This window comes from Dromiciops gliroides, chromosome 2, assembly GCF_019393635.1.
Source record: "Dromiciops gliroides isolate mDroGli1 chromosome 2, mDroGli1.pri, whole genome shotgun sequence".
Taxonomy (NCBI): domain Eukaryota; kingdom Metazoa; phylum Chordata; class Mammalia; order Microbiotheria; family Microbiotheriidae; genus Dromiciops; species Dromiciops gliroides.
In genome coordinates, this window is record NC_057862.1 from 666,450,368 (window position 1) to 666,469,463 (window position 19,096).

The 19,096-nt window shown below is 43.6% G+C and overlaps 1 protein-coding gene across 2 annotated transcripts in view; it reads right to left on the minus strand.

Annotated features, from left to right (window-relative positions):
• KCMF1 (potassium channel modulatory factor 1) overlaps positions 1-19,096 on the minus strand; it is a 112,520-nt gene that overhangs the window by 15,645 nt on the left and 77,779 nt on the right. For both annotated transcript variants that reach the window (XM_043984015.1, XM_043984016.1), the window contains exon 3: positions 12,052-12,191. In XM_043984015.1, coding sequence (XP_043839950.1) covers positions 12,052-12,191 — 140 coding nt within the window. The remainder of the gene's footprint in view (positions 1-12,051; positions 12,192-19,096) is intronic.

A 19,096-nucleotide genomic window follows, 5' to 3' on the forward strand; every position in this document is an offset into this window, starting at 1 on the left:
CTGGTGCTATTGAAGGGGCGGGGACGCTTTCTATCTAGCTCATTGTGCAGGTAGTGCCTCGCACCACTTTAGAGGCCCAGGGCTTCTCTGGCACTTGCCACCTAGTTTGGAGGGCCTCACTCTCCTCAGCTATAAAACAAAAGGACTGGAGGGTTTCTGAGGCTCCTCCCAACTCTAAGTCTAGGAAACAAAAGCCAATTCATTCAAGTCATTCATCCACTCAACAACCACTTATGGGGGGCAGCTAGATGGCGCAGTGGATAGAGCACCGGCCCTGGAGTCAGGAGTACCTGAGTTCAAATCCGGCCTCAGACACTTAACACTTACTAGCTGTGTGACCCTGGGCAAGTCACTTAACCCCAATTGCCTCACTAAAAAAACAAAAAAACAAAAAAAACAACCACTTATGAAGATGGTGCTCTATGTCAGGCCCCTGACTTCAAATGGACAATGTAGCAGGAAGGCTATGACAGACAGACATTCTATTGTTGTTGTTCAGTCGTGTCCCATTCTTGGCAAAGATACTGGAGTGGTTTGTCATTGCCTTCTCTGGCTCATTTTACAGATAAGGAACTAAGGCAACCAACATCAAATGACTTGCCCAGGGTCACATGGCCTTTCTAGCTTAGTTACTGTGTCTGAAGCCAGATTTGAAAGAAGGAACCTTTGAGATCAATGTGACAGTGTAGGGTTACAGTGAGGGGTCCAGCTCATTAAATGACTCTGTTAACAAGTAAGCAAATCTACCATTTGAAGACTAAATGATGTCTTACCACCGATCTGGTTCATGAAACACAGATTCATTTGCTACTATGTACTTCCTCAATCAGCAGATATCAGCAGTACAAGTAGCCTTTTACTTTACTGACTGTGCCTGAGGCCAGATCTGAACTCAAGTGTTCATGATTCTGGGCCCAGACCCCTATCCATTGCACCACCTAGCTGCCCCACGACATACGCAGGCCAATGTGGAATCTTATCCAATTACTATCATGAAAAGTAGAATATAATAAACACAAAAGAGGGGCAAAGGGTTACCTAAGTCCAGAGGAAGAAAAGATCATTTCTGAGGGGAAAGCTTTTTCATGAGAGCTGCATGTAGGAGATGGCATCGAAGTTGGTCTTGAAGGATGGGCAGGATTTCAAAACCTGCAGACAGGGCATTCCAGGAATAGGGAAGTGTGAGCTAAGGCAGAGGTAAAAACTACTCCATGTGTCACCAGACGTGACACATCCAGCTGGGAGTAGGCTAGGATAGAGAGATCCCTACAAAGAGGGAACACTGTGGGCTAAAGCTGGGAAGATTTATTTCTACTGTGAAGCTTAATTATTTGTTTGGTTTAAATTGCTTTGCTTTCATTAAAGGCGCGCACGCACACACACACACACACACACACACACACACACACACACACAAAAATGGGGGGGGGAGGGGGTACACAAAACAGTGGACTTCATGCTTCCCATCTCTTTTCAGAAGAGGGAGTCAAACTATGATACCACTTTCCCACCTGCTCACCTATAATCCACCATCAGATCACTGCAGTCCTGTTGCTTGGATTGCCTGTCACAGAAGCCTAAGAAGATAGCTGCTAAATAAGCCACCGCCTTGGCTGGATTTTTGCAGGGCCCTCATAAATGCGCACGTGCCAATGACAGCTCAGACCGGCACATGCACCCTGACCCCACTTTGGTTGCTGGCCTGCTGACCCTTTTGCTCATCCTTTCAGGTTCCTGACAAAGGCCCAACTGCACTTCTTCACACTTTCCCTCGCTCAGCTCAAGATCTCTACTGAGAACCCCACAAAACACGGCAATGGGCACGGACGTCAGTATTTTATTGTGCTGACACGCACGTGCCACAAAGCAAGCAAAACAAGGTTCTTTCCAGGTGGATCCTAAGAACACAAAGGGCAAGAGCATGTGCTTCCTGAGGAGTTAAGTATACTGCATTCTAAGAGCTGGGACCATCTACACACAAGGTTTGAATCTGGGGGTGGGAAGGCTGGAGGAAACTACTAGCAATAATAGCAAAGGTAATGATGGGTCACTTTCAGTGGTGCCCCCTGCCTCCTGTCACCCCATGAGGTAGGCAGTGTATTGCTAGGATTCCGTTTTATAGATAAGGACACGAGCTCAGAGCTCGGCTGCCTAAGACAGCCTGGCTGGTAAGAAGGAGGGCTAGGACATGCAGGCAGCAGCTCTGGTATTGCTGGGCTCACTGATGAATTCAGGTGTTGGTGGAGAAGGAGCGGAGGTGATTCTCAACAGTCACATGTCAGACCATAACAATAAATGGGGGAAAGGGGCATCTCTATAAAACCCAGCAGGGCCAGGGCAGCTAGGTGGCACAGTGGATAAAGCACCGGCCCTGGAGTCAGGAGGACCTGAGTTCAAATCCGGCCTCAGACACTTAACACTTACTAGCTGTGTGACCCTGGGCAAGTCACTTAACCCCAATTGCCTCATTAAAAAATAAAACAAAAAACCAGCAGGGCTAAGCTAAACCACAGCCTGGGTTCTGATTTAGCTGGCAAAAGTAAGAACTCAGAGCTTCTGGGAAAGCCTGACCTGCTGCCAGAGACAAGCACTGTATCAGGATCTTGTCTAGTGAATGGCAGAGAAAAAGAACAACTATGAGATTGTGACAAAAGACAAACATATTTCACAGATGAATACAGCTTAACTTCTAATGACTGTCATTTTATTTCATCATTTTGCTTGTCCTTAGGATCTCTGCCAAAAAAGCCCAACACAATAAAAGGTGAATGATGCAATTTGCTGTAGAAGAACCTAAACTTAAGGAGACGGAAACAATAAATTCTGTTCTCAAAATGGTTATGACATTGGCAGGAAGAGAGCTGGTTGGTGGTCAGCAAGAGTGTGCTTCATGATGGCAGCCATGAGAACGCTATGAAGAGTGGTGGTCGGAAAAAGGATCTGTTGGTTACTTCCACGGTCAATGGAAAAGTAGGTCTGTCAGTGGTAGCCATGGTTTGGTCTGGCTGATCCAGGTTGATATGAGTCAACCTCCTGACAATGGCCTTTCCAAGGCTAGGGACAATGCTAAGCATCTTTTGATTCTTCCACAAGAGTGAGCTGGAAACCAAGGTAGCTCAACTCTAATCTAAGCTTGTCCTTCTGTAAAATGAATAACCTGCAGATCTGGATTTAAAACACAAGTGTAGGATTCTCAGTGACCTCCCCAGCCATAAGGATGCTCAGTAGCATATTCAAATAGCTCCACCCACTCCTTGATTACACTGATACCCCCACCCCCGAACTTTCCACACTCCCTTAAGGTCAACAATACTGAACAGATAGCTCATACACTAAAAATCCCAAATACAAGACATCAGTATTTATTTTTGCCTTTCTACTACGATATGTTTGATGACCTGATAGTTAATGTAGATGTGTTAATAAATAGCTACTTGAGAGAAAATACCAGAAAAGGCTACTGCACTATTTTGAAATAGACCTAAAGACCTTGAGATAAAGTCATTTCGTCCCAGCTCCCTGAGCTGCTTGAACCAGTCCTCATAGTTATCTCTGAGAGGACAAGGAGGAAAAAACAAACCCAGTCTAATTTCACTGGCTCATCAAGGTGCCATTCTCACCTTCAAGCCTAGCACTTACTTTCCTGACTCTTTTCCAATTAGTCACTTCAAGGCCCAGCCCAGGTGCCACCTTCCCATGCAATGCCTCCTGACTGCTCAGGGTCACGAAGACATCTCCATGCACAGAATTCCCTTCACTGAACAGTTTTGTTTGGCCAGCTGGCTGCACCATCCATTTGTGATTTGCCTCCACAGCATTCTAAACTCCTTAGGAGCAGAAAACCCATTACAATTTATTGTTACGATCCCTCTTTGACTCCTGCCTGGCCCGCTGCCGTACAAAAGAGGTGCTCAGAAAACACTGGTTGAATGGACTTGAGATCAGACGCCATCATGTCTAAAGCCCTCATTTTATAGATGAAGAAACTGAGGCCTAGAAAATAACTGCCACGCATTTCCTGGACTCCATCACATGAGCATCATACTCCACACTCTGGACTTCTGATGGGAAGTGTGTCTGGCCCTTGTCTCTGACTCAAAGAAACCTTTGTGGTCCTCAGCTCAGTGGGGCACTGTAGAGTCGCTGTAAGGAGCCTGTCTCATTAAATGACTGTTTAAAAATAAGTGAATCTACCTTTTGAAGACCAATGTCTCACTGCTCTTGTGATTCATAAAACATAAATTCATTTGCCACCATGTACTTCCTCAATCAGCGGTTATTAATAGCACAACTATCCTCTTACTAAACCAATGATCTAATAGAACCACTCTCATTTTACAAATGGGGAAACTAATGTCCAGAGACCTGGAACCACTTGCCCAACATCTTTCAGAGTTAGTCACAAATTGGGACCAGAAGCCAGGTTTCCTGATGCTGAGACTTCCAGTCTCAAGTCAATTAATCAATCACCTCGAATTTCTCAGGCCTCTACTATATGCCGGGCACTGTGTGTCATGCTAGAGTCATTAAGTGGTAGTTCAGAAGTTGCAGATTTGAGATTCAGTGAAGGAATACTAGAAAATCCCAATGCTTTTGTTCTCCATTTCCCCACAAAGCCAATTGTACCTTTCATCAGTAAATCGTGTTTGGGGTTCCCCAAGCCAGTCAGCTATGGGCCATCTAACAGGTACCCTTCCTGTAGCCTTGCCCACCATGCCACCTACACTTTAGGCCATCAGAAAGACTTTGGCTTCAATGTGCTGCTCACCTGGATAATTTACTGACTTCTGGTTATCAGAGCTAAATCGACACCTGAGCCAAGCTAGGTGTTTGTTAGACACCCTACTCTGGATTAACCATGAACTACTCCTGTTTTTCATCTAATTAGTGCATGTCTTTATGCCTTTTATCTCCAATAGTACAATTTATTTGTTTTATTTTCCTCTTCAGTTCCATCTATCAACTCAAGAACCTCGCTACCAGAGCTGGTGTAAGGACCAAAAGAGCTATTTGTAAAGCGCTCAGCACAGTGCCTGGACCTGCGGGAAAGCACCATTTTTATGTTATGACTGCTGCTGGTACTACTAGCTCAATGATGCTTCTTGAGTCTTCATTTTCTACACTGTCAAAGAAACCCCCAAATCATTTAGTTTTGACTTTTGAGTCTTGTTTTAGACTTACAACTGAAATATGGTGTGCCTGGTGTTCTGGGAATTCAAACTTCAAACCAAAAAAAGGAAGCCACCACGTGAAATACTGACTTGTAACAAGAGGGGAAGAAAGTTGGTTAGCTTCCTAAATCTGCTGACTGCTTTTCACTCTGTCTCCTCTCTCAGACCAAAGATAAGCGCTTTGGCTACAATCTTATTAGCATCATTCTTCTCATTTGGATGGTTTGGGGGGGAGCAGTTGTGTGTTCACCCAGCCTACATGAATGAGTAAAAACTAAAAAGATCAGAAACAGTGCTGACAAATAACCTCCCCTAGTTTATCGCAACACTAAGATGAAGATGAAGGTACTGGAATATCCCCCTCCCCCCAACCACATTCTGGAGACTGGTACAGGGTGTGTGTCTTCCCAGCTAGGTAGCCTAAGTCAAGCCTCTTCACCACTTTTAGTTTCAGCTTTCTCATCTGTAAAAGACAGTAATACCCACCTCACATGGCTGTCATAAGGAACAAATGAGAGAAAATACACAGCCCTCTGAACCTAAAGGACACTCAAATACCACAACTACTTACTGGAAATTTCCAGAATTCAAAGTGAGCAAGAAATTCAGATGAGACCTGGATTTCAAACCTGCCCATTATTATTTTTTCTTTGTTTTTGCGGGGCAGTGAGAGTTAAGTGACTTGCCCAGGGTCACACAGCTAGTGTCAAGTGTCTGACGCTGCATTTGAACTCAGGTCCTCCTGAATCCAGGGCCGGGGCTTTACCATTGCGCCACTTGGCTGCCTCCCTACCAATGATTTTTTTTTTACCATTTCTTGTCTACTCCTTTATGAAACCTGCTGTCCCTATAAAAACACTACACTTTTGAAAGTGCTCAAATCAAACTCTGGCGCTAACAGAATTCCTTTCAGTCGACAGTTTCCCTTACCTCAGGATGAAAATGATAAACAGTCTGTTGGTGAAGTGTATTCTATATAATAGATCTCCACAACCCTCTTGTGGAAATGATGGGGAACAGATACCCACCCCATAGTCTCAGTTCTTTCTGGCTAGGGCTCCCAAGCATTGTAGAGCCACAGTCTCTTTTCCCTTCTATTTGCTGCCTGTGATCTCCTGCCACACTGGACCTCCGTTCTTCCAAACACTTCCTTTGTGAGGACAAGCCAAAGAAAATGTTTCCATACAGTTTTCTGGACACTGACCTATACTATCCCCAAGTTTGGCCTAAACGGTGAAGGGAAGGAAGGAAGCACCTGGACCTGAATCTTGCTGCTGCTTTTTAGACCCACAGCTTTTCAGAGCTGCTGTTCTCAGTTGTGATCACCATCATTCTGGAGAAAACAAATCTAGCCCATCAGAAGTAGTGGCAATGTCCATCATTCAGGGACAGTCTCCAACAACCATTTATTGTGCTTCTTCAGGACTCTGGTGAGGCAGGTTCTACAAGTAGAGCAGGGGAAGTGCTGGCCTGGAAGTCCAGACAACTGGGACTGGAACCCTATCACTGCCACTTATGGGCTATGCGGTCAGCCCTTTAAGTCTCAGCTTTCCGATCATCTCTAGTACCCACCTCACAGTGCTGGTGTGGCAGCTAAACAAAGCAATGTCTGCAGGCGCCTTTCAAACACTGACATGCTAGAGAAATCACCATGCTCCTTTAGAGAAGAAGAAAAGGAAAAATCCATAGAGAGGGTAAAATGACTTTCCCAGGGTCTCATGGCAAATATATGTCAAGGCAAGAGCAGAAGAAAAGCCTTCCTTGTGTCTTGTCTCATCTGCAGCCCTGGCTTAGCGCAGTCTGCAGGGTACATGGCAACTCTGAAGAAAAGCTTGGTGACCGACTCCCGCAGCATGCCAGATAGCAAGGACACGGCCCCTGAGAATAGGCTCCTCTTGCTGACAGTCTAGCAGAGAACAATGGCATGTGAACTCCAGGGCAGAACAGGATGAGGGGCCACACTATGAGGTCATGCTTGCCTGTACTTGTACCCTCAGGTGCCTGGCACATCCTGTGAGCCAACTTAATAAACATTTGGGGAGTTCAAGAACTACTGTATGCTAAAGGTGGGGAAAAAAGTGGTTTCTGAAAAAGCTGACAAAGGTGCTGGATCAAATGCTGCAGTCACGCCTAGTAGAATGAATGAAATTAAAGTTCATTGAATCAACCCAGAAAAACTGTTATTTGCAACAGGCCAATCATGAAAAGGAAAAGAGTTTGGGGGGGGGGGGCGTGCATGCGTTCCCATTTAATCGAATAAATCTTCAGGCCTTCCCACCTTCTTTCTCCACAATTTTCCTAGCTGTATATAGTTGAATAGCTAGGAACAAAAAAGGGCCTACTACTGGCAATGGTATTGTCCAGCTCCTACTTGTAGTATTTGAACAAAGTATGTTTTTAGTTCACAAGTACAAGATATTATCCGTTTGCTTCCCCCAACAAGATACACCTTGTTAGTAAAAATCAAAGCAATATTTTCTGCTGCTTGTTCAGTCTAAATCTTTACTTCCCCTGACTGATGGCACAAACAGCGAACTGCAAGGTAGACATAGTGGGTCTACCAAGGAACTTCAGAATTAGAGAAAAACTGGATCATTAAAACAAGGATTTGTTGAAGCTGTGTCCACAGAAGCCATCACCTCTACCAGAAGGAAATGCTTCAGACATAAGTTTTCTGTACAAAAAGGGGAGAAAGTGAAAGTTGATAATCCATGCCTTTCTTTTCCCTTTTTAAAAATTGTACTTAATTGGTAGAATCAAGATATAAGTCTGGTATTGTATTTATTTACAGGATGAAAATGAAAATTAATTCACCACAAAAACTCTTTTAACCAACTTAGACCATCCTAGAACAATTCGCCTGCCTGTTATTATGGGTTGTGCCAAGCATTTCTCTAAGTGACTAATCTATCTCTTTCTGGAAAGGGACAAAAGCAACCTACATCAACATGTCAATTATGCCACAGGCACTGAACGTCTACTACATGCATGGGAGGAAGAAAAATAGAGGGGAAAGCCAGGTCTCAATGGAGTAGAAGCAAACTGCCATTGGTCACCCAAGGAGAGCTGTGACACATCAAGATGTGTCACAGAACAGGTTTCTACAATGCAATAAGCATGGAGACCCGCACGCATCCCAATAAACAGAATGGCCCAGAAGCGCCATTAAGTTGAAGTGTTTGGTTATCCTTTTTTCATCACACAAATAGCAAGGGATTCACTACCAAAGCAAAGGAGAAGGGGGGTGCATACTACACACACAGTCTCAGTGAGCTCATGTATAATCTGAGGAACAAATGAATTCATTTCAAGGAAAACACTCTTAACCTCAGATGTCAGAGTGGAAAGGCGTGAGTAAAGACAAAAAAAAAGGCTCTTCCTTTCCCTTTGCCATTCATACATTCCTGATGCCAGTGCTTAGAATGGTACTTGGCATACAGCAGGCACTTTACAAATGCTTGAAACAGTTGAGTGGCACAGTGGATGGAGCACTGAGCCTGCAGTCAGGAAGACCTGAGTTCAAATCTCAAGGCAGACAACACTGGCTGTGTGACCCATCACACACTGCTTAACCTCTATTTACCTCAGTTTTCTTGTCTGTAAAAGGGGATAATGTTGTGAAGATCAAAGGAGAGAATGTTTGTAAAGTGCTCAGCACAGTGCTTGGCTTCAGAAACACTGGGTATTGTTATTAATGTTGCCTGAGGAATGGTCACACTAGTCCATGAGGCTCCCAAAGGCTTTGCTGTGGCCACATTGGCTGTCTTCCAAATGTTCCCACTGTGCTTCTAGCTTAAGGTTTACAGATTTTCAGAGAGATGGTTTAAGTCCCTCTCCTTCTATGAGATTTCTTTTGAATAAAAACAGCAGCTGACATTCGCATGTTAGTTCAAAGTTTGCTGTGGAACAAAACTATGAGGTCCCATTATCCCTATTTTATGGAGGGGGGAACCTGAGATTTCAAAGAGCAGACCTGATTTGTATGTACACTGTCACGCATCTGGTTAAGCATCTGAGATGGGTTCAGAAGTGGGTCTTCCTCTCTCCAGGACACTGACCCAGCTTTCCCAAGGGACTTTTCTCACTGACAGTCTACTCTTGTATTCTCACGTCTGTTAAACCTAGCACAGTGTCTTACACTCAGTGGGTGATTAATATAGATCTACTGAATTAGAACTAAAGGACTAGGAGCTCATATTCATCTTCCTAAAATTCTCAATTCACTAGATTATGATACTGTGTATGTGGCATTACAGAGATAAAACTTAAGCACCTCTGTACTTCTCATAAGATGCTTTCCCCTTTTGGGCACTCACATAGATATAGTTGGAAGGACCACAGTCCTAACCTCTCCCCCCCTTTTTTTTGGTGAGGCAATGAGGGTTAAGTTGACTTGCCCAGGGTCACACAGCTAGTAAGTGTCAAGTGTCTGAGGCTGGATTTGAACTCAGGTCCTTCTGAATCCAGGGCTGGTGCTTTATCCACTGTGCCACCTAGCTGCTCCCACTCTCCCTTGTTAGATGGGGAAAAGGAAACACAGAGAGTTATGTGCTTTGCCCAAGCTTCACAGCTAAGAGGGAGCAAAGACAGAATTTGAACCCAGGTTCCAAGCCTAGCATCTCCCCCCTTTCAATTATGTTTATTTAGAAGGAGGAAAGTTTAAGATAAAAAAGCAAAAGAGATTCTAACAACTGTCTAAACTTTAGTGATTCTTTCATTATTTTGAATATTTTTTTAAAATTTTGTTACCTATATTTTAAACTATGCCTAATTTCCTGGGTAGAAATTCTAAAAAATGACCTATATGGGGCAGCTAGGTAGCACAGCAGATAAAACACTGACCCTGGATTTAGGAGGACCTGAGTTCAAATCCTACCTCAGACACTTGATACTTACTAGCTATGTGACTCTGGGCAAGTCACTTAACCATCATTGCTCTGCAAAATAATAATAATAATATTTTAAAAGACAGAGGATTGAAATGAATGTGCATAAATGTATTTTTCTGTCTTTGGTTTCAATCAGAAACAGTAAAAGGTCAAAAATGCAAACATAATCAATTTTTACTATGTTAAAAAAAATCAAAACAAAGCAGGATTTTCAGCCACCAGACCTAGTCTAGTCTAAATATTCTTGGCTCTAAGGAAGGAAGAAGGGATGGGAGCAAGGGGCAAAGTTTTATAAATGCCTACAGCAGCACTCTCTCGCCTCCCTAACTTTGTATTGATTCGCTGCTTGCCATCACAAGCCCAGCATTCTTCCTACCCCTCCTTGGCACTCCAGTGCTGCCTAGGCAGGTAACCACCTCTGGCCTCACAGTTTCCCCTCAGCCTTTTGACTCTCAAATTCAGTTTATAGGTTCTTGATATAAGGGCTAAAACATTTCCTGACGCCAAAGAAAAGATGCATGGTCCTGCCCTCAGAGGTCCTCTCCTCATGTTGTAAGTCTCCAGCAGGTGGCGCCATTCCAATCGGTACATCGATGAAGGCAGGCTCATTCATGTGTCCAACCAGGTCTGTGCACGGTAGGGAGAGGGATACGAGGGAAGGAGGATTCCTGCTCTAAAGTAACCTATACCACAGCCAAGCAGCAGGAGACAGGCCCTACACAGCTGAGAAACAATCAGAAAACACAAACAGGGGCAGCTGGGTGGCGCAGTGGATAGAGCACCGGCCCTGGAGTCAGGAGGACCTGAGTTCAAATCCGGTCTCAGACACTTCACACTTACTAGCTGTGTGACCCTGGGCAAGTCACTTAACCCCAATTGCCCCCCACACACACACACACAAAGAAAAAGAAAACACAAACCAGCACATGTAGGAAACACACTTCAGTGCTAACTAAGGAAGTGCGGAGCACGAGGTAAAGTTAACTAAAGGCAGTCTTGAGTCGGGGTCCTGAAAGAAAGGATGGACACTAAAGAGCAGAGCAGAGCAAACAGAGACAGAAATGGGCCATGCATCTATTTATATCTTTAACCATTGGAGGAAATCAGAATTTCTTGCTGCCTGTGTAAACTGTGGTAGGTATCATGGTGAGGCTGCAAGCAAACATTCACTAGTAATGACTCAAACTTCCTTTTTTTTGGGGGGGGGGGGGAGGAAGAGGGGGAGGTTTGCCAGATTCTCTCTCTACCACTCAATGCCTGCTCAGACCTATGCCACACAGGATATCCCTCACCCCTGCCTACCCCACTGGAGACTGTCCCAAAGGCTAGAACAAAGATACCCTGGAGTTCTGCAGGGAGACATAAATATACCCTGGAAAAGGAAAACATAGCAAAGATATAAGTTAGAACACAGAAAAAGGAGGAAGAGATGAACAGGAAGATCTTATTCATACAGATACCAAGAGACAAAGATTTATTAGCAAGAATGAAATAAGTCTTTGGCAGCAAGTGGCCCAGGCCTTATGATAACAGACTAAGGTCAGGGTTACACTGTAACTACGGGACAGAACAGTCTATTATTTTTCACGTTTTATTGGTTATAATTTCAAAATAGATTTTAATATTTTTTTGAACAAAACCCGCTCAAACAGGTAGCATAACTTATTGGCTTTAAAAACAGAACTCAGTTCAATGTACTGTTACCTTTTAGGCTGATTCAATACTCAATGTCTAAATTCCCCCCTTTTTTTTAAGAATGAGAAACATTTAACAATTAGAAACTTTAACACTTAGTAATATTTAACATGGATAGGTAATAGAAAAACATGCTGCCTTCAGATCTATTTATAAGAAATGCAATTTACTGTGTGATGAGCAAGAGTATAACTTTTGACATGGGCATCTGAGAGGCATTCTCTTGCACTAATTAAGATAGCTTCCAATGAGGAATGTATACACAAATATTTCAACATAACACTGCTTCTGCTTACCACTTCTGTTGATGTTTCTGCGTGTTCAGAAGTAACATGTTCTTGAAGAGATGTCTCCGTATAACCCATTTTCCCACAATAGGGACATGTAAAAGACTGCGGCTGTTCTACTGAGAAAGCTTCTCCACCATAGTACAAATCTGGGGGAAGAAAAAGGGTTGAAAGTCATTGAAAAGCAGTAATTAAGTCTTAATTTTAAAACAGAAAAACAGATTAGTAGTGGAGTGACAGAAAAAGCTGGCTGCTTCCACTATTCTCGCCTTGCCTCTTTGTTCCTTCTTCAGTATTCCCACTACTGACACCACCCATGTCAGGTCATCTTGTCACCAAGAACTCTTTGCCGTCCCTACAAAGCTTTAAGCATATCCAAGAAATCAACTCCATATGCATCTCTTCCACTCGAGAAAGCAATGCTTCTATTTCTCCCTCTGACCTCAATTTTCTCATCTATAAAATGAGGAGGCTAGACTAGATGACCACTAAAAATTCCCTGTTAGCTCCGAATCTTTGATCCTGTGTGGGGAAGAAAAATCAATTTATTAATTAAATAATTATGATGCTAAATATCTGTTTTGAGCAGGAGTCCTTAACCTGTTTTGGTATCACAGAGCCCTTTGGCAATCTGGTGACGCCTATGGAACCCTTTTCAATAATAATGTTTTTTGTTTTGTTTTTGTTTTTTGTTTTTAGTGAGGCAATTGGGGTTAAGTGACTTGCCCAGGGTCACACAGCTAGTAAGTGTTAAGTGTCTGAGGCCGGATTTGAAGACTCCAGGGCCGGTGCTCTATCCAATGCGCCACCTAGCTGCCCCAATAATAATGTTTTAATATGTATAAAACACATAAAATTAGAAAGGAAACCAATTATATTGAAACACATTTATCAATCTATATTAAGACAAAAAGTCCAAAGACCCCATATTAAGAACCCCAGGCTTACGGGGGCGGGGGGAATGGAAAAAGAGACTGAAATCAAACCTATGAAAAGCTCTCCCTCACCAGCCACTGGGACTTAATTTATATATAGATAAAACTAATTCGGTTTGATTCCTCAGGAAGGAAGGGGAGGGAGGGAATAAGCATTTCTATATGGCTCCTAGTACCTTTCAGTTACAATTATTATGTCATTTGATCCTCACAACAATCCTAGGAAGTAAGTGATGTTATTATCCCCAATGTACAGTTGAGGACATTGAGGCAAACAGCTTAAGGGACTTGACTGAAGTCACATAGCTGATTAAGTGTCTGAGGCCACATCTGAAGGTAGGTTTGCTAAATTTGAACTTCCTAACTGCAGGCTGCAACCACCAATAACAATCACTTAAAAAGAATCATTTTCCTGACGCATTCAATCCCTCTCTGACCATTCCTTCTAAGGATTCTTCTTTTAATTTTATCAGAGGTGAACTCAAGATAAACTATTCAATCCCTCTTTGACAATTCCTTGTAAGGATTCTTCTTTTAATTTTGTCAAAGGTGAACTCAAGATAAACTATTCAATCCCTCTCTGACCATTCCTTGTAAGGATTCTTCTTTTAATTTTGTCAAAGGTGAACTCAAGAGAAACTTCTACAAATGGAATGAATCAAAGACTTCTCCTTCTCCAAGTCATATCATTGCTGAAACCACTTCAGGGACAAGTCTTTCAGGTAACCTGGCCTATTGTCTTTTTTTTTTTTTTTTAGTGAGGCAATTGGGGTTAAGTGACTTGCCCAGTCACACAGGGTCACACAGCTAGTAAGTGTTAAGTGTCTGAGGCCGGGTTTGAACTCAGGTCCTCCTGAATCCAGGGCAGGTGCTCTGGTGCGCTATCCACTGCGCCACCTAGCTGCCCCCCCCCCCCCCCCCCCCCCCCCCCCCGCCTATTGTCTTTAGAAACTGATTAGGTCTTTCAAAAGATTCCAATGCAGGCCACCTTTTTGGAATGGATACTTAAAGACTGATAAGAGGTTCTCATTCAGGTGGGACCAAGGACTTCACACCAAAGTATTACCCTAATATAATTTTGTTATAAGCAGCTTCCAAGTGGGAGAGGGGCTCAGTGAGTTTCCGCATATGGAAGCACAGATTATTGAAATCTCCAGATAACGATCCACACTCCCTTAAGGTCAACAATACTGAACAGATAGCTCATACACTAAAAATCCCAAATACAAGACATCAGTATTTATTTTTGCCTTTCTACTACGATATGTTTGATGACCTGATAGTTAATGTAGATGTGTTAATAAATAGCTACTTGAGAGAAAATACCAGAAAAGGCTACTGCACACTATTTTGAAATAGACCTAAAGACCTTGAGAGAAAGTCATTTTGTCCCAGCTCCCTGAGCTGCTTGGACCAGTCCTCACAGTTATCTCTGAGAGGAAAAGGAGGAAAAAAACTCATTGTAAAGTATGGAACTGGTTAAGTAATGAGAGGTGATAGAGCAAGTATAGGCATCACACAGAGAATGCTCAGAACATATAGTATAGATATCCCCAAATCATTAAACATAAGCAGCACAACCTGAGATTTTTCAAGTGAAGAACTATCCACTAATATTACCAGATACAGCTAACCAAATGTAGGAAGATACACTTGCTTTTGTGGTCAATTTAATACAAGGACAGTATACTTCACATTATTTTGCTGAAACAGTAATCTCACATTCATTTCATCAGTAACATTTACATGGTGGGGGGCAGTGATTGAAAGAAATTTTAAAATAACTATAATTTCAATGGATATTAAAGTTTTTCTAATTCAAAATTATTCAATCAATCAATAAGTATTTGTGTCCAATATTGATGTAGTATAAGATCTGAGAACTCACAGGGAGGAATACAAGACTTCATATAACCAGAAGGCAAAATGAAGCGCGCTGACTCAAAGTAGCAACAAATCAATAAGCATCTTTTTTTGGGGGGGGGGGGCGGCAGCAATGGGGGTTAAGTGACTTGCCCAGGGTCACACGGCTAGTATGTGTCAAGTGCCTGAGGCTGGATTTGAACTCAGGTACTCCTGAATCCAGGGCCAGTGCTTTATCCACTGCGCCACCTAGCTGCCCCCATAAGCATCTTTTTAAGAGCTCATCAAGTCTGGGTGGTGGTGGTGTTCAGTTGTTTCCAACTCTTTGTGACCCTGTGGATCACAGCATGCCAGAACCCTCTGTCCTACACTATCTTGCCATGGGCTTTTCTTGGCAAAGACATGAGTGGTCTGCCATTTTCTTCTCTAGGGCGTTAAGGCAAACAGAGGTTAAGTGACTTGTCCAGGGTCACAAGTCAGTAGTGTCTAAGGCCACATTTGAACTCAGGCCTTCCTGGGTACCCTCCTTAAATGAAGGTTCTGGAAAGAGTCATTCACTGCAAGTGGAAGGGATAGAAGGGGCTGAGGGTACTTCTGAGGTATGAATTCCAGAGCTGAAGTGATCTTCCAGGAAGAAGAGTTTTCATGGTTACCATCATGAAGGCATGAGCCATTGAGCCCAACTGGCCCTCCATCTGCTGCAGTCTCGCTCATCCCTTTCTTGTGCTTTACTGTAGCAGGGATGGTGTTGTCAGTCAATAAACATTAATCACCTACAACATGTCAGGCACTGTGTGCCTGATACTGGGGATACAAAGAAAGGCAAAATCTAGTGCCAGCTCTCAAGGGGCATATAAGATCTATAAAGGATAAACTGTAGATAACCATGAGAAGGCACTAATATTAAAGGGCATCAGGATGAGCTTCTTATAGACCCTAAAGGCAGCCAGGAGGTGTTCTCATTCCAGGACTTCAGTGCCAGTGCTGGCTTAGAAAATCTGATTGCTGCCTCTGGTCTGAGCTCTGCAAGTTCTTCATCCAGGTCTGGCTCTGCCTAACACTTCTGTTTCCTCCACCCTGGTTGGAAGTTCCAGTAGACTGCTGCGAGACCCAGCTGGTATCAGGCAGCTGTAGAGTTCTGCTCACTCAGAGGGACACAACTACAGGCTCTCCTTTGGTCTGGTTATTCTGCTAAAGGCCGGAGCTGAGACTCAGCTCGGCTCCTGGGATCAGAGCCACAGAGCCGCTGTTTGCTTCTGAACTTGCTCCTTGCTCAGTACACGGCCTAAGGTCCCCAACTGCTCCTCGTGCTGGAATGCCGTGGCTAGACACAGGTGCCCTCCTCGGCATGTCCTAGATCTGTGACCCAGAACTGGGAAACGAATGACAGAGCTGCCAGGGACCACCGGTTCCCGCAGCTTCCACAAGGTCAGCCTCTCCCTCTATGGGTCAGGAGCTTTCCTTGCCCTGGCACCATCTCAGGCCTCTTTCAGTTCCTGTGTGTGGGGATAAGGTATGGGCATGTACATCCCTGTCCCCAGACTTCTGTCTACCCTCCTATGCTGACCTGGGTTAGAAATGTCATTCATTGTGGTTTTTTTCCTTGGATTTCCTGCTCAGGGCTATCCAGTGCATTTTCTAGTGTGTGTTGGAGGGGAGGAGCTCAGATGTACTTCCTCCTGTTACTACATCTTGGCTCTACCTCCCTGCTTCTCTCTGAACATTTCCCGAATGAGAATGTGCATTTGGGTTACTGCACAGTGTTTTCAATGATTCCAAGTTACTTGCTACTGCAAAAGTTCATCATTCAACACCAGTATCCTCCCATTACAAAAAGCCCAACATTGCCCCCCAATCCCACGCATCCCTCATCTCATAGATACCCCATCCTCTCCACGCACAAGGCCCTCCTCACCTCTTGTCTAGACTAGTGACAGCCTCCACACTCCAATCCAACTCATCTTCCACTTAGCTGCCAAAGTGGTTTACCTAAATAATAGCTCTGGACCACTCTCCTTTACCTCCAAGCTTCCTTGGCTGCTGTGAGGTCTCAGTTCATATCAGAACCAGGAGAATGACTTATATGGCAGCAACAACACCGCAAAGGCAAACAGCTCTTAAAGATCTAAGACCTCTGGATCAATGCAACGAGGAGCCCAGATGCCCGAGGACTCAAGGTGCAGAATGAGGCACACTTTTGGATTTGGCAAATGTATGGATTTGTTTTGCTTGACTATGTTTATTGGTTATGAAGGTTTTCCCCTACTACATGGGGAAGAGAGAGGGAGAGAGATAATAAATGCTTATTAATTAAAAAACAAACAAGATACGGCTGAGATCCTGATTTCTGTAGTAGGTCTTTCCCAGTTCCTCCCACTGCTAATACCACCCTGCTTAGATTCTTTTCCATTTGCTCTTCCTCAGTCTGGTAGGCACCTTGCTATCTGGATGTTGTCTCCGGGACACTGCCATCTTCCCACTCACATAGGTTGGCACCCTGAGTGTCATTCTGAACTCCCCAGTAACACGTACCTCACATAACCACCCCAGCAATAAGCTTTATCCTCCCCACCCTCACATCCCTTCTCTCTACTAACACTGCCACCACCCTGGCACCAGGTACTATTAAAGTAGCAATTGTGTTCGGGTCAGGTTCCTGGCCTCAAGCCTCTCTTTCCTCCAGTCTATATTTCACTGAGCTGCCAAAGTTATTTTCCTAAAGTGAAGGCTTAACTATGTAACTCCTGACTATTCTATAAACTCTGGTAGATCCCTTTACCTTCAGCAGCAAATATCAAATCCTTTGTGTGGCATAAGCTTTGAGACCAGAGGCTTTTTGTTTGTTTTGCCTTACTTTGAATCCTTAGTGCTTAGCAAAGGGCCCGTTACATAGCTGCTGCTTAAAAAGCTTGCTGATCAGAAAAATCACCACTATAATGACCTAAATAATAATGAAAAGAGATGCTGAAAAAGTGGCGGAAAAGGACAGGCTGGTCATGTACCAAGAAGGAGTGATGAAAGATGGAGGGCATACTGTGGTCTTCACAGAACATTGGAGAACCAGAGGGAGTCTTCCAATGCATGAGGCAGATCTGCTATGAAAAGACATGGATAAATAACATGTAGGATTCTAAGCTTCTGTGTCGATGGAGTTAAGATGCAGACTGTTGGAAGATGGACTCACATGGAGATCACTGATCATTATGGAAATGTCAAAGTCACTTAAAGGCAAGTAAAGTATCTTAAATCAGAAAAATCTCGAAGTTCTTTTGCACAGAACCATTATGCTCAGCATATAAAACATGCACAACAAAGCCTAGCTGAGTAGTTCTTTTATATCAGCTTTCATGTCCAGTATGAGTCACCCCTTGGAGTTAAAGGTGTGTAGCACAAGCGACCTGTTAAAACAAGTTTCTTTCCTGATATTATTCTAGCCATTCCAAAGCACTGGCCACACTGACACAGATTGGTTTATCTCCTTTGGCTCCTGTGCCACATCTGGAGGGTTAGTCCAATTCCACCTTGGCCATCCATCCTACAAGTAACTCTATCCCATGAAGGCAAGGGTAATTTTTCCTTAAAGGGATAAAGGCCAGAAGCACTGACATAGCTTCCTGGTGGCTGGACCAGAAGGAGTAAGGGCACACATAGTCCAGCCAAGGCCAAGGCAGCAGAGAGTTCTTGCTGAAGAGCCCCTCCACGCTATGGCCAAGTGAACTTCCTTCTATTAACTGTTGGTCCGTGAGTGTCTCATACCTTTTCAAGCTAAACCTGAACCCCTGAAGAAGTCTGATTCAGGCTTGGCATATAAAACCATATTACAGTTGCTACAGAAATTTAACTTTGGACTTTTGCTCTAGATGCTTTGATATTTTCTGAAATTTTAAATATCTCAAGAAGATTTCAAAAATGGCAATGGGAGCTGGAAAATATGAAAAAACATGCTCACATATTCAAGTCTGTAGTCAAATCCAAGAATGTTAGAAGAGTAAATTTGAAGAGGGAAGGGCAAGAATTCTAGAAACGGAAAGTGATTGTTTTTTGCAGGGATATTAACCTATTCAAGTTACAAAAATAACACTGAGTTATTTAGTTCCATCACATGTTCTCATATTTCTACTTATCACAACAAGACATGTGAAGGCCTGGCCAAACCCTGAAGAAATGCGAAATAAAAGTGTGTCAATTTGTGGAAGGCTCTGATGTCTCTCTCTCCCCTCGCTCCTGAATGTGTGTGGGGAGATGGATTTTAGAAG